Source organism: Balaenoptera physalus (assembly GCF_965194825.1).
Source record: "Balaenoptera physalus genome assembly, chromosome: X".
NCBI classification, from domain to species: Eukaryota; Metazoa; Chordata; class Mammalia; order Artiodactyla; family Balaenopteridae; genus Balaenoptera; species Balaenoptera physalus.
In genome coordinates, this window is record NC_138903.1 from 60,410,156 (window position 1) to 60,436,649 (window position 26,494).

At 35.7% G+C, this 26,494-nt stretch overlaps 1 protein-coding gene across 5 annotated transcripts in view; it reads left to right on the plus strand.

The window, feature by feature from the left end:
* The window catches only part of EDA (ectodysplasin A), a 362,661-nt gene that overhangs the window by 289,247 nt on the left and 46,920 nt on the right, over nt 1–26,494 (plus strand). The window contains exon 3 of one of the 5 annotated variants that reach the window (XM_082446040.1): nt 1–25,623. The exons of the other annotated variants lie outside the window; for them this stretch is intronic. Coding sequence (XP_082302166.1) covers nt 1–92 — 92 coding nt within the window. The 3' untranslated portion in view covers nt 93–25,623. Of the gene's footprint in view, nt 25,624–26,494 lie in introns of those variants that run through there. 5 annotated transcript variants of the gene reach the window in all.

A 26,494-nucleotide genomic window follows, 5' to 3' on the forward strand; every position in this document is an offset into this window, starting at 1 on the left:
GTATATATCCGAAGGAAACGAAATCCCTATCTCGAAGAGATATCTGCACTCCCATATTCACAGCAGCACTGTTTACAATAGCCAAGACATAGAAACAACCTAAGTGTCCAGCAACGGATGAATGGAAAAAGAAAATGTGGTGTATATATGTATGTGTATACAAACACACACACACACACACACACACACACACACATATGTATATATAATGGAATATTATTCAGCCATAAAATAGAAGGAAATCTTGCCATTTGCAGCAGCATGGATTGACCTTGAGGGCATTATGCTAAGTGAAATAAGTCAGACAGAGAAAGACAAGTACTGTATAATCTCACTCATATTTGGAATCTAAGAAAACCAAATTCAAAGAAACAGAGAACAGATTGACCAGAGGCCATGGCTAGGTAGTGGGGGAAATGGGTGAAGGTGGTCAAGAGGTACAAACTTCCAGTTACAAGGTAAATAAATCCTGGGGATGTAATGCACAGCATAGTGACTATAGTTAACAATGTTGTGTTGTGTTGTGTATTTGAAAATTGCTAAGAGTAGATCTTAAAAGTTCTCATCACAAGAAGAAAAATTGTAATTGTGGAGATGGATGTTCACTAAATATTGTGGTAATTATTTCATACTTTATACATATATCAAATCATTGTGTTGTACACCTTAACTGAATACAATGTTATATGTCAATTATACCTCAATAAAACCGGAAAAAATTGAAAAACCTGTGTATGTATTAAATGCAATTAAGAAACAAGTCACCTTGGACCTATAATAATGACAAACCTAATTGAATACTGAAAAAAAAGTAATTCCCAAAATATTAAACACAGCCTAATAACTCTTATATGAAGTTATAAACAGCTAATTCTCTTTTAAGAGTTCATATCAATGTGATGCAATTATATGAGAAGGAGATTGAGGAAATGATGAACACAAGGTTTGGGATAAAGGATGGAGGAGAGAGGTAGGGAAATGAGAGTAAGAAGGAAACATGTAATCAGATGTATGTTGTTTACAAAGTCCTAGCTTTTGTTTTGGGTGATTAGTTCCCAGGTGCTCATTACATTGTTTTTTAAAACTAAATAAATAAAGTTACACATAGCCAATGTGAATTAAGATATGCTGTAAATGTAAAATACCTAGCAGATTTCAGACTTAGTACTCAAAAAAGCAATATTTTGGATATATTGAGTTAAATAAAGTGTAACATTAATTTCACCTGTTTTTTTTTTTACTTTTGTAAAATGGCTAATAGAAAATTTTAAATTATATATGTGGCTCAAATTTGTGGCTTACATTTCTATTGGACACTGGTGGTATAAGAATTCTGTAGCACTAGTCTTTATATTATAACCAGCTGTTTTCAGAATTAAAGCTATTTAGTTTGTCTTTTTAGGCTTAATAATTCTGATTTATTTTATTTTTGGCTTCTGAAACCTCAGTTGAAAGTTTTAATGAATACAAGAGCAATACGTGCTCCTTCTAAAATCAAGTTAAAGCATTAGAGGAATTTATGATGTAACACAGGGAAAGTAACACTACAACCTCAGTTCCCAGACATAGCCACTATTAACAATTAAGTATTATAGAATTTCTAGATATATGTGTTTTTAAGGTTTTAAAATGTGAGCGTCAGAGTTATCCCTCTTCTTTTTCCCTTTCTCTGACACCAGAGAAGCAATGGAGGGTCATGGCTTGATGTCCGTGCCAAGCAGAGAGCTAAAGCTGCAATTCCCACCCCTGGAGTTACAATACTCTATTGTTAGCTGGATTTTGGATTTCTTCTCCTGGCCAAGACTCCTTCTCCTCCCCCAAGGAAGTGCCATTTGGCATATATTTATACTAAAAGCTAAAGTGAACTGAAATTAATGTTTCAAGAATTTCCTAATACTCCTGGAAAAAAAGTCAGAGTCCCAATGGGATATTGTAAAATGAGAACTAAGAATCACTGTTTCAGTGTATCGATCTCCAACAAAGTACCTGATCATTTCTCCCAGTGGCTATGAAGCAGGATTCTGATGGGCATGTAATGATCTGGAGAAAACAAGATGAATCCATTTTTCTTTAGTCATAGATTTCTCTCTATTCTTAGGAAATAGTTTAATGGAGGTAGTTATAAGGGGAAAAAAGAATCCAAAGGTCAGACTTAGTTGGATTATGTGTGTGATCTTGAAAATGTTCTTTCCAGATTGCCTGAGGCCCTATATAAAAATCATTGATAAAGGAATAAGGTTTTTTTTTTTCCCCTAAGTTAGACTAAGTGCCATGGAGATTACAGAAGCTATTTTCTTTCTTCACATTATTGATTGACAAGTTCAAAGATTTTGGATGCATTTCTTGGAACAAACATCAAATAATTTGACATTTTTCCTCGTCCACTCAATGAAATAAATTCATTCAATATCATATTCTTAAGAAACATACCAATGAATTTTTAAATCATATTCTGTATGATTCCAGTCCTTGCATTTGTTGAGACCTGCATGAGAAAAATAAATGCAAACTGCACTCTTAACTGCTGTGCTGATTAAGATCTCTTTCCTCTCCCTTTTACAGTGAAATGGCAGGCTTGAACTAGGCATTCCAATCAAGACTTTTCTGAAATTCTCTCTGTCATTGTTCAGAGCCATACTATCTACCCTCCAGTCCATTTTCATTTTTCTTCTAACCTGACTCTCTTTACTCCTCAATTCAAATTTATTCGTTTCTTTATTGGTCACTTTTACTTGTTTTTGTCTTGCCGCCTCCTCCCATTACATTGGCAGTTCCGTGAAGTAAGAGACCATGTCTAGGTCTAATTCCAAAGTAATACAATGCACATGTTCAGAAAATGCTTAACAACAAAATTATTACCTAGAACCCATATGCCCCAAACCCTGTCTGAGTTTGTCTTATGCTATTCATGCCTTGTTTAAAAGCCTTAAGTGCACATAAAATAGTGCACTTGTTCAGAGATCACAAAAAGATAAATTGGAGTTAGAAACACAAATGGACAACTTGTGAGAGTTCTTTATATTAATGGCCTATTTATATATTTTTCACGTTTTTAATTTGCTTTTGCTATATAGAAATGTGTCCTGTTTATGGAGCACTGTGTGATCTAGTTTATTGAATAGAATGGTAGATTAGGCAGAGCATTGGTTGAAAATAGATTTAGAATTCAGATCTAGTTCAGCCACTAACTAGCTGTGGGACTTGGGTGGATCAAACCTCTGTTTAATTTCTTGGGCAAGGGAAAGTGATGGCCTAACACCCACCCTGATCACCTCACAAGGATATTAACAGGATCAGTACATCAGAAATATATCAGAAAGTGCTTTGTAAATTAAACACCATGTAAATATGAGGTTCTTAAGATGTGATTTTATTTGCAATTCCAATGTTCAGAAGAACATTCATTTCCTGTTGGCTTCTTTTGTAGTTTGCAGATATAGTGACAAGGTACTTTGACCTTTATCAGTATAGTCAAAAATGCCAGCCTTTAGACACAGATGGAATTTATTTGAGAAAATGATATTAGCTCACTTTTATCTTTTTAAAAAATTAAAATAGAACATGTTATTAAAATAGCCAAACATAGTAATATACATATATTACACATGATAACATACACAACAAAATCCCAACACACCTAAGTAATACATTGTTCACTAATCATTGACTGTTATAATCCTCATTTTTTAAAAAGCAGCTTAAATTGAGATATAATTCACATACTATATAATTCACTCATTTAACGTGTACAACCAGGTAGTTTTTAAAATGTTCACAAAGTTGCACAATGACCACCAAAATCAATTTTAGAACATTTTTAACACCACAAAAAGAAACCCTTTAGCTGTCATTCCCCAACTCCTCCATTCCCTCTCTCAGCCCTAGGCAACCACTAATCCACTTTCTATCTCAATAGATACACCTGTTATGGACATTTCATATCAGTGGACTCATAAAGTATATGGTCCTTTGTGTCCGACTTTCTCTTAGCATAATGTTTGCAAAGTTCATCCATTTTGTAGCATGTATAAAGACTTCATTCCTTTTTTATTGTGGTAAAATATATATAACATATAATTTACCATTTTAACCATTTTTAAGGATACAATTCAGTGGCATAAAGTACATTAGCAATGTTGTGCAACCATCACCATTCTATATTTCCAAAAATTTTTCATCCTCTCAAAGAGAAACTCTGTATTCACTAAACTACTACTCCCCCTTCTCCACTCCCACCAGTACCTGGTAACCACTATTCTTTCTGTCTCTATGAATTTGACAATTCTAGGTACCTCATATAAGTGGAATATTTGTCCTTTTGTATCTGGCTTATTTCAATTAGCATAGTGACTTCAAAGTTCATCCATGTTGAATCACATATCAGTACTTCATTCCTTTTATGGATGAATAATATTCCATTGTGTGGATATACCATATTTTATCCATTCATCAGTTGATGGACACTTGAGTTGATTACACTCTGGGTTGTTATGAATAATGCTGCTATGAACATCCACGCACACGTTTTTAATGAAAATGTGTTTTCAGCTTTCTTAAGTATATACCCAGAAGTAGAATTTCTGGGTCAAATGGTAACTCAATGTTTTAGCTTTTAAGAACTTCCAGACTGTTTTCCAAAGCAGCTGCACCATTTTATACTCCCACTAGAGTATATTAGGGTTCCAATTTCTCTATATCCTCATCAACACTTGTTATTATCTGCCTTTTTGTTTATAGCCATCTATAGTGGGTGTGAGGTGATCTCTCACTGTTTTTTTTTAAATATAGTTGATTTACAAAATTGTGTTACTTTCAGGTATACAGCAAAGTGATTCAGTTATATATTTTTTTCAAATTATTTTCCATTATAGGTTATTACAAGATATTGAATATAGTTTTCTGTGCTAAACAGTATTTACTTTTTTATTCTTTGGCCGTGCCGTGCGGCATGTGGGGTCTTAGTTCTCAGACCAGGGATCCAACCTGCGCCCCCTGCAGTGGAAGCACAGAGTCTTAACCACTGGACCACCAAGGAAGTCCCTGTATTAAGCAGTAAATCCTTGTTCCTTATCCAGTTTACGTATAGTAGTTTGTTGATCTCAACCTCCTAATTTATCCCTCCCCCCTTTCCCCTTTGTTAACCATAAGTTTGTTTTCTATGTCTGTGAATCTGTTTCTGTTTTCTATATAGATTCATTTATATTATTTTTCAGATTCCACATATAAGTGATATCATATAATATTTGTCTTTGTCTGACTTACTTCACTAAGTATAATATTCTCTAGGTCCATCCATGTTGCTGCAAATGGCAATATTTCATTCTTTTTTATGGCTGAGTATTATTAGATTGTGTGTGTGTGACATCTTCTTAAGCTAATCATCTGTCATTGGGCACCTGGGTTGTTTCCATGTCTTGGCTATTGTAAATAGTGCTGCTATCAACATTGGGTTACTTGTATCTTTTCGAATCAGAGTTTTCATTTTTTCCAGATATATACCCAGGAGTGGGATTGCTGGATCATATGGTAGCTCTATTTTTAATTTTTTAAGGAACGTCCATACTGTTTTCCATAGTGGCTGCACCAATTTACATTCCCACCAACAGTGTAGGAGGGTTCCCTTTCTCCACACCCTCTCCAGCATTTATTATTTGTGGACTTTTTGATGATAGTTATTCTGACCAGTGTGAGGCGATGCCTCATTGTGGTTTTGATTTGCACTTCTCCAATAATTAGTGATGTTGAGCATCTTTTCATGTGCTTATTGGCTATTTGTATATCATCTTTGGAGAAATGTCTATGCCCATACTTTGCCCATTTTTCAAGTGGGTTGTCTTTTTATTACTGACTTTTTATATATTCTGGATTCAATTCTCGTAAGTTATATGATTTGCAAATATTTTCTCCCATTCTGTGGGTAGTCTTTTTACTTTCTTGTTGGTATCATTCATAGCACAGAAGTTTTTAATTTTTATGAAGTCCAATTTATCTATTTTTCCTTTTGTCATTTGTGTTCCTCATTTTTTTTATTGCCTTTGTTACAACTTAGAAAAGAAAAATCCAGGGTATGTTTTGACTCCCCATGTGATTTGATATTCGGCCACAGTACAAGTAGCTCTGTTTTTACTATGATTTTAGGTCTTCATAGCGTCTTTGACAATGGTAATCTACCTTTACCATCTTAGTTTTTCTGCAGAACTGATTGTCTAAACCACGAGACAAGGAGTCAGTATTTCCTCTCCCTCACCATTCTGTAAGGACTGATCCTTCCTGTCTTGTTGTTGGCAGAAATAGAGTGAGATTGTAGTCATATAGATATATCTGTGTTTTAACATGTAACCAACCTATAGGTGTCTCAATAATTGACTGAATTTTGCCTTCAAAGACCTACTGTAGTAAGTATCCTGTAACACTTAACTATGACATTAGCTGTTAGTCTCTTGCAATATGTGCTTTTTCTGAGGAGCTTAGTTACAGAAAAGCTCAGCAAAAGAATTTGTCTGAGCTGATTTCTTTATGAGATCAAATTTCTGCCAGAATAAAACTCTTACACATTTAAAGAAAAAAAACTTGGATGACCTCTACGGTTCCTTTCAGCTGTGAAATTATATTAATTTTAAGCAGAGTTGAAATTATTGCATTAAAATTATTGCATCCTTACTATGTTTCAGGCCCTGTGCTAGGCACTCTAATCTTCACATCATCCCTGCACATGAAATAGAGGTTATTTTCCTTTCACATGCATATTTTACATCAACCTCAGGGATGTTAAATAATTTGAGCAGAAGTTACTGGTGGTGAGAAAAATAAGAACAAAAATAAAGTCTTCCTTGTCTTAGTTTGCTCCTCTGGGCAGGTGTTCATTTTGCCTTTTTGATGCTTCTAGACCTAATCTTAACCTTAAAGTATTCATATTGATCTTCTTTTGCCTGAATCTTGGGCAGGCTGGGCTTTCTTTAGAGCTGCTTGGCTGGAAGCTTTTTCTAGCCATAAGCATTCCATTGGGGTTACAGGGCATCAGCTTGCCTTACTGTCTCTGGGTGGAAAAAGCTAAAAGTGAATTTTTTGAATGAAAGTTTAAAATCTTAGTAAAGCCACAAGATGTAGACCCACCAACAAACTGCTGTCTTGGTGATGTCCATCTCTCTTTACCACTAAATCCTTTTAGGTTGGTTGGATAGAACCTTTATTCTATGTCTATTCTGGACATTATTGCCAGTGATGTACAGTATCATTAATATACCATTAAAACTCAAATTTTAAGTTCAATTCCCCCATTTCTACACCAGAAAAACAATCTTGTACTATAGAAACAAATCTGTACTATAAAATAGAAGAGAATTGAGCATGAAATATTTAGGTTGCATTGAAATTTTTTTAAGTTTTGATTTTTTTTTCCTTTCTTTGAGCATCTTGGGCTTCTACTCTGGAGACTAGAGATATTAAGTAATTATAAATATCAGGGTAAAATGAGCATATCAATCTTTTCTGTTCTAAGTGAATTATGGCTCTTTGTCCCATAAGCTGTAGCATACATAAGCACAGAGATTGAATTTAAGGCATGGGAGAAGCAGGAAACAGAATCATGGTCAAACGGGAGAAATATTAGATGAATATAGATACAACTGTCAGAGATTGGTCATGTTCTCTAGAAGCTTTTTCAGAGTTGTTGAGCACCAACTTTGGGCCCTCACTTTATGTGCATTATGTCATTGAATTTTCACAACAATCTTGTAAATTGGGCATTATTCCCATTTTACAGATGAACAAACTGTAGCTCAAAAAGATTACATAATTTGCCCAAAGCCATACAGCTAGTTAGTGTCAAATGCAAGAATTGATCTCGAAGGTCTTTTTGACTCCAAAGTTCTTTCAACTATGCTGCCTCCAAGTGACTTAGCGGGCTCAGACACTTGCTTTTTCCCTGTAATTTCCAATGCTATAATCACCGTGGTACTAGTAATGCAGCAGCATCTGAAGCATACTGATTTGGGGGGGAGAGGAGTGTTTAAGGACCAGAAAATGGCATCTAAGACAGGAGTTGTAAAGTGAAGATATGGACCTCTTCTGAAATGATGAATTTTAAATTGTATCCTTTACAGCAAGAATCCCAACAAGTAAAAGTCACTAGTACTTAGAGTTGGAAATGTGAGTATGGAAAAATGTTGCTGCTATTACTTTTGAGACTTAAAGCAGCTGCTATTGCAACCCCCTATGGGACCCTACTTTCACCAGTCTTAATTTTACTTAACAGTAACTGTGAATGTCATATCTTGTTTTATATACAAGGAGCCAAAGTTTCCCTGCCACTCACATCTTTTCCCCCGCAAAACACAAAGAACTTTACAAACACACAAAGGAGCATTGTACAGAAAGAGAACTTGGGCCACACCAAGAGTGATCAGTTTAATATTCCACAAATTTCCAGTGAAATTAGGAAAGGTATTTTGCATGGCTTTCCAAACCTAGTAAGTCTCCACCTCTTTAAGTTTTCCCAGATACTCTTTCACTATTGTTTATTCCTTAAATCATTACTACTATCAGAAATCCCCTTAGATATTAAAAAATCCATTTTTGAGGATGTTGTGTGCTCTGCCAATTTTTTTTCTTAAAAAAGAAATTAAGAGGACTTACATTATTGCCAAGGTGAAGAAACTCCATTTCTTCTAGGTCCTCCCTCTTTCAACCCAAAACTCCTGAACATAACACAACAAATAGGACTGAAATGTGGAAAGAACAAGGCAGACTGCCTCAGAACTTAAGAAACAATACAACAGTGGGCTCCTTTGGTTTCCTTTTTGCCTCCCGTATATCCCAGACAAGGCACTGCAGAAGCCTCCAAGCCATAACTGCCAACAGGCACAGACAAAGAAAGCTCTAAGAAAAGCCTGAACCTCATATCTAAAGGAAATGGAGAAAGGATCACCTAACAACAGAAAGCCTTTTTGGCAATACCTGCCCTACTCCAACAAAACACTAATGGAAAAAAAAAAATGCACCCTCCCAACTGCCCTACAGCTTCAATGGAGCCTAGTGAGAAGTTAATCTTCCACTCCGTTCCTTCCCACAAAAAAAAAGTGGTATGCTCCTATTCCACTGCTGGGGTAGTGTTGACAGAACTGAGCAGGCAGTCCTAATCCATCATTTGGCAGAAAGAGACAGTGCTCTTATTCTCCTTCCAGAGTAGTATCAGCCCAGTACAGTAGCAACCTAAGTTGCCACACTCACCCAGAAGCAAGGAGACTTAATAACCTGGTGCAGCGCAGGGCTAGTCATCACTGGACTTCATCTCCATCTCCATGTCAGTGGGGTCCAACAGGGAGGCTGAGCTTCCACTCCCTCCACATCAAAAAGACTGAGCAGAAGGATTCATGTCAGGGCTAGTAAGCACTCCACTTTTCCCCCCACCCTGGTGTCAGGGAGGCCCAGTGGGAAGCTGAACCTCCACACCCACCTGACAGCAATGAGACTGAAAGAGGCAATGTCAGGCAGGGTTGGTCAGCACACTTATCCCCCCTCCCCTGGTATCAGTGTGGCACAGTGTGGAACTGAGCCTCCACCCCCAGTCAGCATGAATGAGGCTTAACAAGGTGGTAAAAGGTGGAGCTAGCTGGTTCTTTTCTACTCCTCCCTTCCCCTGGTGTCAGCAGGGCCCACTGGGGAGCTGAGCTTACACTCTCATTCAAAAATAACAGAAGCCAGAGGGCTTCCCTGGTGGCACAGTGGTTGAGAATCTGCCTGCTAATGCAGGGGTCACGGGTTCGAGCCCTGGTCTGGGAAGATCCCACATGCCGCAGAGCAGCTAGTCCCGTGAGCCACAACTACTGAGCCTGCGCATCTGGAGCCTGTGCCCCGCAACAAGACAGCCCGCAATAGTGAGAAGCCCATGCACCGTGATGAAGAGTGGCTCCCGCTTGCCACAACTAGAGAAAGCCCTTGCACAGAAATGAAGACCCAACACAGCCAAAAATAAATAAATAAATAAATAAATAAAATTTTAAAAAAAATTAACAGAAGCCAGAGAGACCTGTGGGTCAGTGCACCACTTTCACTGGAATAGTGTCAGCAGAGCCAAGGGGGTAGCTGAGGTTCCACTTTACCCATTTGCAATAAGGAAGTGTGAGTCAATACCCCACTTTTGCCAGGGTCGTGTCAGTGGGATGCAGCAGGAACATACACAAGTATCCAGCCCTCACAGTATACGTCATTAAAGGGACTGCCTGCTTTAAAAAGAAGAATAAATAGGTTCCAGAGTCTCATAATGTAGTATACAAAAAGCTCCAGTTTACAGCCAAAAATCATTCATGAATGAGAATAGACACCAACACTGTGATGAATCAGATTTTATCTGACAAGAATTATGAAGCATCCATAATAAAAATGATCCAAAACATAATTACAGATTCTCTCAAAACAAATAATGACATATAAAATCTCAGCAAAGATAAAGAAGTTATATAAAAAAGAAGCAAATAGAAATTATAGAACTGAAAAACACAATAAATGAAATAAACTTAGTGGATGGGCTCAATAAGAGAGTGGAGATAACAGAAGATAGAATCAGTGAACTTGAGGTCAGTGCAGCAGAATTTACTCAATCTGAACAACAGAGAGAAAATAAACTGGAAAAAAAGAACAGAGCCTCGGGCAATCTGTGGGACAGTAACAAAAGTTCCAGCATTCATATCATCAGTGTCCAAAAGGAAAGCAGAGAGAAAGAAGTACTGAAAGAGGACTCAAAGAAATAATGACTGACTTAAAAAGGAAAGAAATTCTGACACATGCTACGACAGGGATGAATCTTGAGGACATTATACTAAGTGAAATAAGCCAGTCACAAAAAGACAAATACTGTATGGTTCCACTTATATGAGGTATTGAGAGTAGTCAGATTCATAGAGAGAAAAAGAACAATGATGACTGACAGGAGCTGGGGTTAGAAGGGAATGGGGAGTTGTTGTTTCATAGGTATAAAGTTTTCATTTTGCAAGATGGAAAGAGTTTTGGAGATTGCACAACAATGTGGAGGTATTTAACACTACTGAACTGTACACTTAAAATGGTTAAGATAGTAAATTTTATGTTATGTGTATTTTACCACAATTTTTTAATTTAAAAAAAAAAAGAAATAAGGCTGAAAACTTCCCAAATTTGGCAAAATAAATAAAGCTACAGATTCAAGAAGCTGAGTGAAGCCCAAATATAATAAATCCAAATAAATCCATGCCAAGGCACAACACAGACTTATGAAAACTAAAGATAATGAAAAAATCTTGAGAGCAGCCAGGAAAAAAAAAAAAAAGAATGTATTACTTATAGGGAAACACCAATTCAACTGTCAACAGATTTCATATTTGAAAGCATAGCAGCCAGGAGGAAATGGTACAACATTTTTCAAATGCTGAAAGAAAAATGTCAACCACAGATCTACATCAAGAGAATCCCTTCAGAAGTTAGGGGAAAACAAAGGAATTTTCAGATGAAGAGTATTTGTTGTTGCTAGCAAACCTACACTTAATGATGGGCTAAAAGAAGTTCTATAAACAGAAATGATAACAGCTGAAGGCTTGGAACTTCAGAAAGGAAAGAACTACACTCCAATGGTGAAAATAGGGGTAAATACCATAGGCTGTGTTTGTTCTCATGAGTTTCTTAAATCATTTCTGATAGTTGAAGCAAAAATTATAACACCATCTGATATAGTGCCCAATTTCCTGTATGTACAGGAAATACTTAAGACTGTTAAGAGGTACTTATATTGAAAAAGTGGAGAGGGTACTCAACATTATTAGCCATTGGGGATATGTAGCTCAAAACCACAGTGAGATACAATTTCACACCCACTAGGGTGACTGTACTCAACAAGATAGATGATATAACAATAGTTGACAAGGACATGGAGAATTTGGAACTATCATACACTGCTGGTGAGAATGTAAAATGATGCAGCCCTTTTGGAAAAAAACAATCTGGCAGTTCCTCAAAATGCTAAACATACAGTTACCATATGACCCAACACTTCTGCTCCCAAGTATATAACCAAAAAATTCAAACAGATATTCAAGCAAAGACTTGTACATGAATGTTCATAACAGCATTATTTATAATGGCCAAAAACTGGAAACAACCCAAGTATTCATCAACTGTTAGGTGGATAAATAAACTGTGGCATATTAATACAATGGAGCATTATTTGACAGTACTACTGTTGTGTGGTACAACATGGATGAATCCTGAAAATATGCTAAGTGAAAGAAGCCAGTAACATATTTTTTTATTCAGTTTATATGAAATGCCCAGAATAGGCAAATCCATAAAGACGAGAAAGTAAACTAGTGGTTTCTTGGGGGTGGGGGGACTTGGACAGAAATTAGAGGTGAACTGCTAAAGGGTACAGGGTTTCTTTTGGGGATGATGAAAATGTTCTAAAATTGATTGTGGTGATGTTTGCAGAAGTCTAAGAACCATTGAATTGTACATATTAAATGGATATATTGCATGATATATGAATTATATCTCCATAGAACTTAAAAAAAAAAAAACTGAGGAGCGTAAATGGACCTAAAGAGAAGTAAAGTTTCTACACTTCACTTGAAGTGCTAAATCACTGACACCAGTAGACTGTCATAACTTATGCATGTATTGTAAAACTTAGAGCAACCACTAAGAACCACTATACTGAATGAAATACTCAAAACATAAAGACAGAATCCTTTAAAAATATTCAAATTACTCACAATAAGGCAGGAAAGAGAAAAAGGGAATTATAAGCACAGGAAACAAACAGAAAACAAAGTGTAAAATGGCAGACTTAAGCACTAACAGATCAATAATTACATTAAGTGTAAATGGTCTAAATATACCAATTAAAAGACAGAGATTAGCAGAGTAGATTATAAAATATTACCCAACTATATGCTGTCTACAAAAAACTCATTTCAAATACAAAAAAATAGGCAGGTTGAAAGTAAGAATGGAAAATAATACACCATGCAAAAATTAATGAAAAAGAAGCAAGAGTGGTATGTGAATATAAGATAACATGCAATTCCAAGCAAAGAAAACTACTAGAGACAGAAGGGGCATGGATATGATAAAGGAAAAATCCATCAGGGTGACCTAACGATCCTAAATGTGTACACACCAAACAACAGAGCCTCAAAATACATGAAACAAAGAAGAAATAGAAATATCTACAAATATAATTGGGGACTTCAACAACTTGCAACAATTGATAGAACTACTGGATGGAAAATCAACAACTATATAGAAGAACTGAACAACACGATGAACCCACAAAATCTAATTGACGTATATAGAGCACTACTCCCAACAACACCAGAGTACACATTTTATAAGCACCCATGGAACATTTATCAAGATAAAAATCTATCCTGGGCCATGGAACAAGCCTCATCAAATTTAAGAGAAATGTAATAATAGAGTATGTTCTCTGATCATAATGGAATCAAACTAGAAATCAATAACAGAAAAAAACAACAGGAAAGTCTCCAAATACTTAGAAATTAAATAGCATGCCTCAAAATAATCCACAGGTCTAAGAGGAAGTCTCAAAGGAAGTTAAAAAATACATAGAGCTCAATGTAATTAAAATCTCCCCATCAAGAAATCTCCAAGTCCAGATGGTTTCACTGAATAACTACCACATATTTTAAGAATTAGCACCAATTTTACACAATCTCTTTCAGAAAATAGGAGAGATAGAATCATTTCCCAACTTATTTTATGAGACCAGTATCACCCTGACACCAAAACCAGACAAAACAACACTAAAAAGGAAACCTAAAGACCAATATCTCTCATCAAATTAAATGCAGCAATCCTCAACAAAATATTAGCAAATCAAATGCCATGATTTATAAAACAGTTAAGCACCATGACTAAGTGGGATTTATTCCAGGCTTTATTTAAGGCTGGTTCAACATTTGGAAATCAATACATTTAGCCCCACATATTGACAGACTAAAGAAGAAAAATTATATGATTATATCAATTGACACTGAAAAAAACACTTGACAAAATCCAACATGCATTCATGATTCAAACCCTCTGCAAACAAGAGGGGCACTTCCTCAAATTGATCAAAAGCATCTACCAAAAAAGCTACAGCTAACATCATGCTTTACGGTAAAAGGATGAATGTTGTACTCCTAAATTGGAACAAGACAAGAATATATATATATGTTCTCACCATTTTTACGCAACGTAGTACTGGAAGTTTTTTTCTTGCCAAAAAGTCATACTGATCAGAAAAAAGAAATAAAACTATTTCTATTTGCAGATGATATAATCATCTATTTAGAAAATCCAGGGTATCTACCAAAAAAAAATCTTAGGACTAATATATGAGTTTAGCAAAGTCTCAGGCTACGAGATCAGAATGCAAAATTCAATTACATTTTTGTGTGTTCTTGTCATATTTAAAGTGAGTTTCTTGTAGACAGCTGTAATTGAATCATGTTTTTTTTAATTGAAGTATAGTTGATTTACAATATTTCAGGTGTACAGCAAAATGATTCAGTTATTATTTTCAGATTATTTTTCATTATAGATTATTACAAGGTACTGAATGTATTTCTCTGTGCTATACAGTCGGTCCTTGTTGTTTATCTATTTTATATATAATAGTGTGTATCTTTTAATCACAAACTCCTAATCCACAAGTCTGTTCTCTATGTCTGTGAGTCTGTTTCTGTTTTGTAAATAAGTTCATTTGCAGCATTTTTTTAGATTCCACATGTAAGTAATATAATGTGATATTTGTCTTTCTCTATCTGACTTACTTCACTTAGTATGATAATTTCTAGGGAGTCATGTTTTTTAATCCACTCTGTCAATCTGTCTTTTAATTGGCGCATTTAGGGGATTTACATTTAAGGTAATTATTGATATGTTGGGGATTAAATCTGCCATTATTTTCTGTTTTCTCTTTATTCTCTGATTTTCATTCATACTTTTTTTTCTGCTTTCCTCTGGGGTGCTTGACAGTTTTTAGAATTCCATTTTAATAGTGCATTTGAATATATCTCTTTGTGTAGATTGTTTAGTGGTTGCTCTTGACATTACATTATGTGTACATAACTTATCAGTCTACTGGTTTTGACATTCTACCAGTAAACTGTAGAAACCTTACCTCTCTTTTAAGTCTCTTTACTCACCCCGCCCCCCGCCATATATAATATAATTGTCTTAAATATTCCTTGGCATATAATGTGAACCTTATAAGACAGTATGATAATTTTTGATTCAATTTTCAAAGGTAATTCAGAAAATTCAAGAGGACAAAGTCTATTGTATTTTTACCTTATTTTTACTCTTTTCTTTTGTCTTTCTTCCTTCCTGATGTTCCAAGATTCCTTCTTTTATCATTTCCTTTCTCTTTCAGAACTTCCTTTAGCCATTATTTTAGGTTAGGTATGCTGGTGACAAACTCTGTTAGTTTTCCTTCATCTGAGATGTCTTGATTTCCCTTTAATTCCTGAACAATATTTTCACTGGATATAGGACTCAGTGTTTGACAGTTCTTTTCTTTCAGCACTTGAAAAATGTTGTGTCACTTCCTTCTGGGCCTCCTTCCTTCTTATAAGAAATCCACTGCCATTTGAATTGTTTTTCCCCCATAGGAAAAGTTTCGATTTTTTACTGACTGCAAATGTTTTTCCTTTGTCTTTAGTTTTCAGAAGTATGATTTGATGTGACTGCTGTTGAGCCCATCACCTGAGCCTTTTATTTCAGCTTTCCTTTTTCACTTCGAATATTACCACTTGGTTCCCCTTTATAGCTTCCGTTTCTTTGCTGAGACTTTATTTCTTTGTGAGGCTTCCAATTTTTTCATTTGTTTCAAGCATGTTTATAATTACTCATTGAAGCATTCTTAAGATGACTACTTTAAAAATCTTTATCATAAAGTCCTATCATCTCTACCATCTCACTGTTGACTTCAGTTGATTATCATTTTTCATTCAGTTTGAGATATTTATTCTTGGTTCTTGGTATGACGATTTTTTTTTTCATTGAAACCATGACATTTTGCATTTTGTTTTAATGCTCTGGATCTTATTTTAACCTTCTTCTTTAACTGGGTTTTTGTGACACTGTTCTGTCAGGGGAAGAGGGGGTTGCCACCTCATTACTGCAAGGTAGAAGTAGAAGTTCAGGTCCCATCCTTTGACACCTGAGAGAGAAGGGGCTTCTCATTATTTCTGGGTAGGGATGGGAGTTCCAACTTACCACATGCTCAGTCTCTTCTGACGCTGCAGGTGGGGAGTCTAGTTACCTGCTGGCAGGGATGAAAGCTCCAGCTCCCTATTAGGCATTCTCTGACACCACATGAGCAGGGGTTTGGGGCACCTTGTTATAACTTCGTGAGGGAAGAATTCTAGGGTTCCACTTGGACTTTGATGGTGTGGTGGAGGGTGGGGCTATAGGTATTTTTCTGTAGTGTTTGTCTGGAATAAAGAGGTTATTACCTAAAAATTTTCTTTCTTGCTTAGATTGCTCCTTTCCTGGTACTTGGGCTCAGAGAGGAGGATTTTGTTTGAGCTTTTTCCTTGTCTTCTGTTCTTCTTTCTCAAGATTGTTTTGGCTATTTGGGATCTTTTGTGTTTCCATACAAATTTTAAACTTATTTGTTCTAGTTCTGTGAAAAATGCCATTGGTATTTTGAGAGGGATTGCATTGAATCTGTAGATTGCCTTGTGTAGTATGGTCATTTTAACACTATTAATTCTTCCAATCCATGAACACGGTATATCTTTCCATCTGTTTGTGTTGCCTTCAATTTCTTTCATCAGTGTCTTATAGCTTTCGAGTATATGTCTTCTACCTCCTTAGTTAAATTTATGTGTATGCATTTTGTTCTTTTTGATGTGATTATAAATTGCATTGTTTTCTTAATTTATCTTTCTAATGGTTCATTGTTAGTGTATAGAAATGCTACAGATTTCTGTATATTAATTTTGTATTGTGCAACATTACTGAATTCATTGATGAGTTCTAGTAGTTTCTTGGTGGTGTCTGTAGGATTTTCTATGTATAGTATTATGTCATCTTCAAATAGGGGCAGTTTTTCTTCTTCCTGTCCAATTTGAATTCCTTTTATTTCTTTTTCTTTTCTGACTGCTACAGCTAGGACTTCCAATACTATGTTGACTAAAAGTGGCCAATACCAACTTTGGGACACCCCAGACCACATGGGCCATGTCAGGAACTGGCCCCACCCACCAGCAGGCTGGCACTACATCTGAGATCCCCAGCTCCACAAACACCCACCCTGGATCCAGCTCCACCCACTACTGGGCCAGCACTAGCCATGAAACCCACAGGGCTCCATAGCCATCCACCTCATGACCTTGCCCAACCTACCAGCAGCCAGCAGCCTCTGCACAAGGCAGGAACTAAAAATCTACCAGACTAGATGCCAGCCACACCTACCAGACACCCACAGTAGTCATCCCACCTCAAAAGTACTCATGCAGCCCACATAGGAAACACCCCCAGAGCAGATAGTTCTGGTGACCAGAGGGGAGTACACTGCTGGGATGGAAAGGACATCTCCTACACAAGGCCATTTCTCCAAGGCTGAGAAATGTAACCAACATACTGAATACATAGAAATAAAAACAGCAAATTAGACTAAATGAAGCAACAGAGGAATATGCTCCAAAAGAAGGAAGAAGATAAAATCCCCAAAGAAGTACTAAGTGAAATGGAGATAAGCAATCTACCCAGTAAAGTGTTCAAGGTAATGATCATAAAGATGTTTAAAGAACTCTGGAGAAAGTTGGATGAACAGAGCAAGAAGTTAGAAGCTTTTAATGAACACTTAGAAAATATAAAGAAAGACCAAACAGAGATGAAGAATACAATAACTGAAATAAAAAATACACTGGAAGGAATCAACATTAGATTAGATGATACAGAGGAACAGATCAGAGACCTGGAAGACAGAGTAGTGGAAATCACTGAAGCTGAACAGAAAAACAAAAAAGAAAAAAGAATAAAAAGAAATGGGGACAGATTAAGAGACCTCCGGTACAGCATCAAGCATACTAACATTCTCATTATAAGGGTCACAGAAGGAGAAGAGAGAGAGAAAGGGGCAGAGAACATATCTGAAGAAACATTAACTGAAAATTTCCTTAACCTGGGAAGGGAAACATACATCCAAGTCCAAGAAGCACAGAAAGTCCCAAACAGGAAGAACCCAAAGAGGTCCACACCAAGACACATTGTAATTAAAGTGGCCAAAATGATAGAGAATATTAAAGGCAGCAAGGGAAAAGCAACAAGTTACATACAAAGGAACTCCCATAAGGCTAACAGCTAACTTTTCAGAAGACCACAAGGGGATGGCACAATATATTGAAAGTGATGAAAGGTAAAAACCTACAACCAAGAATATTCTACCTGGCAAGGCTTTCATTCAGATTTGATAGAGAGATCAAAAGTTTTACAGGCAAGCAAAAGCTAAAAGACTTCAGCACCAACCAAACCATCTTTACAAGAAATGTTAAAGGGACTTCTCTAAGCAATAAAGAAAAGGCCATAACTAGAAAGATGAAAATTATGAAAGTAAAAGTCTCATGAGTAAGGGCAAATATACAGTAAAGGTACTAAATCAACCATATATAAAGCCTAGTAGGAAGGTTAAAAGACAAAAGTAGTAAAACCATCTATATCCCCAATATGTAGTTAAGGGATACACAGAACAAAAAGACATAAAATATGGTGCTAAAAACAATAAAGGGGGATGGGGAGAGTAAAAATGCATTTGAATTTAAGAGATCAGCAACTTAAAATATTCACGTATATCAGAGAAAAAACATAATTTGAAAAGATACATGCACCCCAATGTTCATTGCAGCACTGTTTACAATAGCTAGGCCACAGAAGCAACCTAAATGTCCATCAACAGAGGAATGGATAAAGAAGATGTGGTACATACATACAATGGAATATTACTCTGCCATAAAAAAGAACAAAATAATGCCTTTCGCAGCAACATGGCTGGACCTAGAGATTGTCATACTGAGTGAAGTAAGTCAGACAGAGAAAGACAAATATCATATAATATTGCTTGTATGTGGAATCCAAAAAAAGGGTACAAATGAACTTATTTACAAAACAAAAATAGAGTCACAGATGTAGAAAACAAACTTATAGTTACCAGAGGGTAAGTGGGTGGATAAATTGGGAGATTGGGATTGACATATGCACACTACTATATATAAAAGTAATAAGGACCTACTGTATAGCACAGGGAACTACTCGATACTCTGTAATGGCCTACATGGGAAAAGAATCTAAAAAAGAGTGGATATATGTATATGTATAACTGATTCACTTTGCTGTACACCTGAAACTAACACATTGTAAATCAACTATACTCCAATAAATTTTTTAAATCACATATACATATAGATTGTGTATACATATATATAAACCTCATGATAACCACAAACCAAAAATCTATGATAGATACACAAAAAAGAGAAAGGAATCCAAACATAACACTAAAGATAGTCATCAAATCACAAGAGAAGACAGCAAAAGAAGAAAAAAGGAATAAAAAAGAACTACAAAAACAATTAACAAAATGGCAATTAGTACATACCTATCAATAATTACTTTAAATGTAAATGGACTAAATGCTGCAATCAAAAGAGTGGCTGAATGGATACACAAATAAGACCCATATATATGATGCCTACAAGAGACTCACTGAAGATCTAGACACACACAGACTGAAAGTGAGGGGATGGGAAAAAATACTTCATGCAAGTGGCAACAAAAAGAAAACCAGGGTAGCAATACTGATATCAGAAAAAAATAGACTTTAAAACAAATACTATATCAAGAGACAAAGGAAGACCTTACATAATGATCAAGGGATCAATCCAAGAAGAAGATACAACAATTGTAAATATATATGCACCCAACATAGGAGCACCTAAATACGTACAGCAAATATTAACAGACATAAAGGGAGAATTGACAGTAATACAATAGTAGTAAGGGACTTTAACACCCCACTTACATCAGTGGACAGATCATCCAGACAGAAAATTGATAGGGAAACACTGGCCTTAAATAACACATTATGCCAAATGGAATTTATAGCTATATAGAGAGCATTCCATCCAAAAGCAGCAGAATACACATTCTTTTCAAGTGCACATGGAACATTCTCCAGGATAGCTCACATGCTAGGCCACAAAACAAGTCCCAGTAAATTTAAGAAAACTGAAATCATATCAAGCATCTTTTCCAACCACAACACTATGAGACTAGAAATCAGCTACAAGAAAAGAAGTACTAAAAACACAAACACGTGGAGCCTAAACAATATGCTACTAAATAACCAATGGATCACTGAATAAATCAAAAAAGAAAATAGTATACCTGGAGACAAATGAAAATGAAAGCACAACAATCCAAAATCTATGTGACACAGTAAAAGCAGTTTTAAAAGGGAAGTTCATTGTGATACAAGCCTGCCTCAGGAAACAAGAAAATCTCAAACAACCTAACTTTACACCTGAAGGAATTAAAAAAGAACAAACAAAACCCAAAGTTAGTAGAAGGAAACAAATCATAAAGATCAGAACAGAAATAGATGAAATAGAAACTAAAAAAGAAATAGAAAAGAGCAATGAAAATAAAAATTGATTCTTTGAAATAATAAACAAAATAGATAAACTTTTACTCAGATTCATCAAGAACAATAAGAGAGGGCCCAAATCAATACAATCAGAAATGAAACAGGAGAAGTTACAACCAACATCACAGAGATACAAGGGATCATAAGAGGTTACTACAAATAGTTATATGTCAATAAAATGGACAACCTAGAAGATATGAACAAATTCCTAGAAATGTACAATCTCCCAAGACTGGATCAGGAAGAAACAGAAAATAGGAACATGCCAATTACCAGTAATGAAACTGAATCAATAATAAAAACAACTCCCCAAAAACAAAAGTTTTGGACCACATGGCTGCACAGGTGAATTCTACCAAACATTTAGCAAAGAATTAACACCTGTCCTTCTCAAACTATTCCAAAAAATTGCAAGGAAGGAATGCTTCTGAACTCACTCTACAAGGCCAGCATCACCCTGATACCAAAGTCAGACAAAGATATCACAAAGAAAGAAAATTAAGGCCAATATAACTGATGAACGTAGATACAAAAATCCTCAACAAAAATACTAGCAAACCGAATTCACCAGTACATTAAAAGTATCATACACCATGATCAAGTTGGATTTATCCCAGGGAAGCTAAGATGGTTCAATATCTGCAAATTAATCAGTGTGATACAGGACATTAACAAATTGAAGAATGAAAATCATATGATCATCTCAATAGATGCAGAAAAAGCTTTTGACAAAATTCAATATCCATTTATTGCCAGAACTCTCTATAAAGTGCTTATAGAGGGAACATACCTCAGCATAATAAAGGCCATATATGACAAACCCACAGCTAACATCATACTCGATGGTGAAAAGCTAAAAGCATTTCCTCTAATATCAGAACAAGACAAGGATGCATCCCATAAATTTTTAGGTGTTGTGTTTTCATTTTCATTCCATTCTGTGAGTTTTTTTGTTTGTTTCCTTTGAGATTTGTCTTGCTCAATGGTTGTTTGAAGTGTGTTTTTTAGTTTGCAAGTGTTAGTACATTTTCATATTTTCTTTTATTACTTATTTCTAGTCTGATTCCCTTTTGCTTGGAGAACACACTGTATTCTTTCAATGCATCTAGATTTGTTGAAGTTTGGTTTTTGACCCAGGATATGAATGTTCCATGAATGTCTTTGTGAATGTTCCATGGCACTTGAAAAAAAATGTGTATTCTGCTGTTGTAGGGGGGAGGGTGTTACATAAATGGAAATGAGACCCTGTTGGATTATTCTAGTGCTCAGTTCTGCTTTATCTTTGCTAACTTTCTGTCTAGTAGGTCTATCAGTTGCTATGAGTCAGGTGTTAAAGTCCCTAACTATAATTTGGATTTGTCTCTCAGTCTTTTCAATTCTATCTTGGCTTCATGTATTTTGAAACTCTATTGTTTAGTGCATACACATTAAGGATTGCTATGTCTTCTTGATATATTCATTCTTTTATCATTTTATGTTGTCCCTTTCTGTCTCTGGGAATTTTCGTTTTTCTAAAGTCTACTTTATCTCATAATAATGTAGCCATTACTCCTTTTTTGATTAATATTAGCATGATATGTCTCTTTCCATCCTTTTAACCTATGTCATTGTGTTTGAAGTGAGTATTTGTTGACAGCATATAATTAGGTCATGTTATTTTTTAGTCCACTCTGCCTGCATCTGTCTTTTAATTAATATATTTAGACTGTTTATATTTTAAGTAATTGTTGATATGTTAGGGTTTGAGTATGCCATTTATTTACTATTTATTTTTGTTTCCTCTGTTTCTTTTCTCTTTCCCTTTTTTTTTTGCACATTTTTCTCTTTCCTGGATTTTTGGCACATTTTTTAGGATCTCATAGTTCTATTTATACAGTTTTTAGTATATCACTTAACATAATTTTCTTAGTGGTTGCTCTAGATATTAGTATATGTGTGTGTGTGTAAAACTTACCACAATCTACACCTATTAACAATTTACCATTTTGAATTAAGTATTGAAGCCTTACTATATTTAGGACCATTTAAATCCTTCCCACTTTTTAAATATAATTGTCTCAAGTATTTCCTCTACATACATTGAGCACTGCAACAGACATTGTCATAATTTTTATTTAAGCCATCAAATATGATTTAAGAAACTTGTGAAAATCAGGATAGTTTATTATATTTACCCTTATTTTTTCCCATTCCATTGTTCTTTTCTTTCTGAACTCTGAGCCTTCTGTTATCCTTTTTCCTTTTTGTTTGGAGAGCTTCCTTTAGCCATTTTAAAGGATAAATCTGCTAGCAAGAGATTCTCCTAATTTACCTTTGAGAAGCTCTTTAATTTATTTTCATTCCTGAATGTTAGGTTTGCTAGATATAGAACCCATGGTTAACAGTTCTTTTCTTTCAGTATATAAATAATGTTGCGCCACTTCCTTCTAACCTCCATGCTTTCAGATAGGAAATTTGTTTACCCTCTGATCTGTGTTCCTTTAAAGGTAATGCTTTGTTTCTCTCTAGTTGCTTTCAAAATAATTTCATTGTTTTTAGTTTTCAGAAATTTAATTATGATGTTTATTGGTGTGGGTGTCTTTGGATATATCTTACTTGATGTTCATTCAGTTTGTTGAATCAGTATGTTTAAATCTTTCACCAAGATATGGGGAGTTGTCAGCCATTATATCTTTGAACACATTTTCAGTTCCACTCTTTCTCCTCTCCTTCTGGGCCTCCATTGATATTAACTTTAGCTATTTTGTTGTTCTACAGGTCCTTGAGGCTCTCTTCACTCTTATCAGTGCATTGGTCAGATTGAATAAACTGTTGTGCAGATTGAATAAACTCTACTCATCTGTCCTCAAATTCATTGTTTCTATCTTCTGTCATCTCCACTCTACTGTTGAGCCTCTTTAAAAGAGTGAGGTTCTTATTTTAGTTATTTTAATTTTAGTTTTATAATTCCCATTTCATTGTTTTTTATAACTTCTCTTCTTTGCTGAGGTTTTCTGTTTTTTTCATTTGTTTCAAAGGAATTTGTAATTAATTGTTGAGACAACTTCATGGTGGCTGATTTAAAACCTGTATCAGACAGTTTCAACAATCTGATTCATCTCAGTATTACATCAGTTGATTTTCTTTTCTCATTCATATTGTGATTTTTATGGGTTTTAGTATGATGAGTTATTTTATTATATCCTTGGATATTATATGAGAAGACTCTTGGTCCTATTTAAATCTTCTATTTTAGCAGGCAGCATGCCTGGTTAGGTGTAATGTGTTCATTTTGACCTACTACTGTGAACTATAATTTCAACAACAATTTCATTTTCTGAGGCCTTACAGTGCTACTCTGGTCTGCTTCATGATCTAGCTCTATTTCAGCTCCTGCTTTGTCTCCACTGGTGCCACCTATGGGAGCAGAAGGTGCTTCTATGGCCCACCCAGTGTCATTAGGTAGAAGGCCAGGAATGCCAGAACTGTAGGGCAGAGAATGTTTTCCCTTGCCTGTTCTCTGGACAGCTGGTGCTGGTGGACTCTTCACTTCATCTCTCCTGGTGCCTACAGAGGAAGAAATCACCTAACTGGGCTGCCTTATGCTGCTAGATAGAATACCAGGAAATACAGGTTCTGTATGGGTCTTTGCCACTGGGTAGAGGTTTAGGAATTCCTGACACTGCTTCATCTTCTGCCACTCATTGGAGGGACAGGAAACACTTTGTATAGGAATGGATTTCGTATTTTAAAGCTCCCTAATATAATGCTGATGTGATATCTGCCTTTGTGTGATTTTTATCATATTGCCACCACTGGATGTTTGTTTCTTATTGAACTATCATTTTTTCCCTCCTTTGAACCCAATATCTATTGCTTTCCAAGATTGTTACAAAGAAAGTTGTAACAAGTGGCAAAAATGAAAGATTTGGCATCAAATAACCCGAGTTTGAGTCTTGATTCTGCCTTTGACTGTGGGATACTAGACAAGTGATCTTCTCTTCCTTGAGTTTCTATTGTATTCCTTGTAAAATGGACATACTGCCACCCACCCACAGTTAATGGAAAGATTAAGTCAAAAAATAATTGCAAATTCACTGTGTAAAATGATATGGAAAGGGGGTGGCACTTTTCTTACTCATCTGCTGTTCTCTGTAATCATTTCTGTTCTTGTCATCTCTGTACCATGAGCACCCCACTAGATGACCCTATTGTGCCAACCCTAAAGCTCTTGTTCTTGAATTCTAATCCTTGGACTGGTGCCAGGCTGACTACATAAGAATCACCTAGGGCTTGCTTTTGAAATACAGATTCCCTCGCTCTACCCCCAGATTTTATTGAGTAGATCTGAGCTGAGGCCCAGATTTTTAAAACTCTGTATTTCTAAAATTCTCTCCAGACAATTCTTCAGACACAGCCAGTTATGAGACCCACTTTGTCTGAAACACTTAGCACCATACCTTGCATATGGCAGACAGTCAGAAAATGGTTATTAAATTAAAGAAATTCTGGAAAAGAGAACTCCATATGACTAAAAAGAAGTTGGATCTTAGAAAGAGAGGAGAAAGGAGCTAGATTATATGACACCAAAGAAAGGGAGACATTTCATGGCTGTTTTCTATTCCACGGTGAGTTATTTTGAAGACTCAGACAAGTTGTTCTCCATTTGTGGAATGAACTAAACAATAGACAATATGCGTAAATGATAGCAAGAGCAACTTCCATTATATACCAGGAAGAATTTCTTGACCCTGGGTGGGATTCAGGGTTAAAGCAGATTACAGCAACATGTTGCAAACTAGCCATCCATAATGTTTCAAACTCCTACCCCTCCTAGGTCAAAGGGGACCTAGCCACATGATCTCTTAACATTCCCTTCCACTTCTGTGATTCCAGCTACATCATGAGTCCTTACAAGCAAAGTAAATTAAACTAGCAATTATTGCCTTTTAAATGCTAGTGATTTTAAGAGTTTTCTCTGAAAAGTCTTAGTCAATAGGAACATAAGACTATGAATAACACCAAAATATTTAGCTGTCTATTGAAACTTCTTCACAGTATCAAATAAAATGGGAACCGATGCAACTGGACCAGAGCTTGGTTAAGTAGGTAACAGATTTATTGGACTTGCTCATTTTTAAAATTAAGGTTATAAACAACATATGTCAAAAATCTTATAAAACTGCTCTGGAAATCATCTTCCTGGAAAGCCAAAATCCCTGCTAATGTTCTGAATTTGCTTTTCAGAACTGAAAGATGACATTGTATACATCTGCAGCACTGTTTGAAACAATGCTTCTTTGAAACAGAGCTTACTCTGTGTGGGTGTGCATTCAGTAGCAACCCCAAAGTTTCAAACACCTGGTCTTTTCCCAGAATGTAATCCAGCCAATCCCTTGAGAGAAGACAGCTTTCCTATTTACAAATACAGGTGGTGTTGCTATGAGTTACAGTTTTCTGGAAGTTTTCATACATAGTTCATGATTTTAAAGCAAAAGGAAATCATATGAGAGTGAAATCACCAGATCTTCGGTCTATCCTGAAGGCTAGAGACTTGAGGAGAATCTCAATTGGCTGTTTTTATTTTTGCTGTCACATATGTAAGTCTCCTGTTGAATCTCTCTGGTCCACTGTTCCCTCTAATGAAGTCATGTTCTGTGCTCAGGGTAGTAATATCCTCAGAAGCAGATGTCTCCCATAAAGCATGACCTCATTCATTGGAATGGGAAGAGCCAGCAGTAGACTGCTGGGGTAAAATGGAGGGAAGGGCTTTGTTTAAAAATAGTTTTCTTAAATAATGTGTTCAACTTTTTATGAATTTCTATAAAAAGG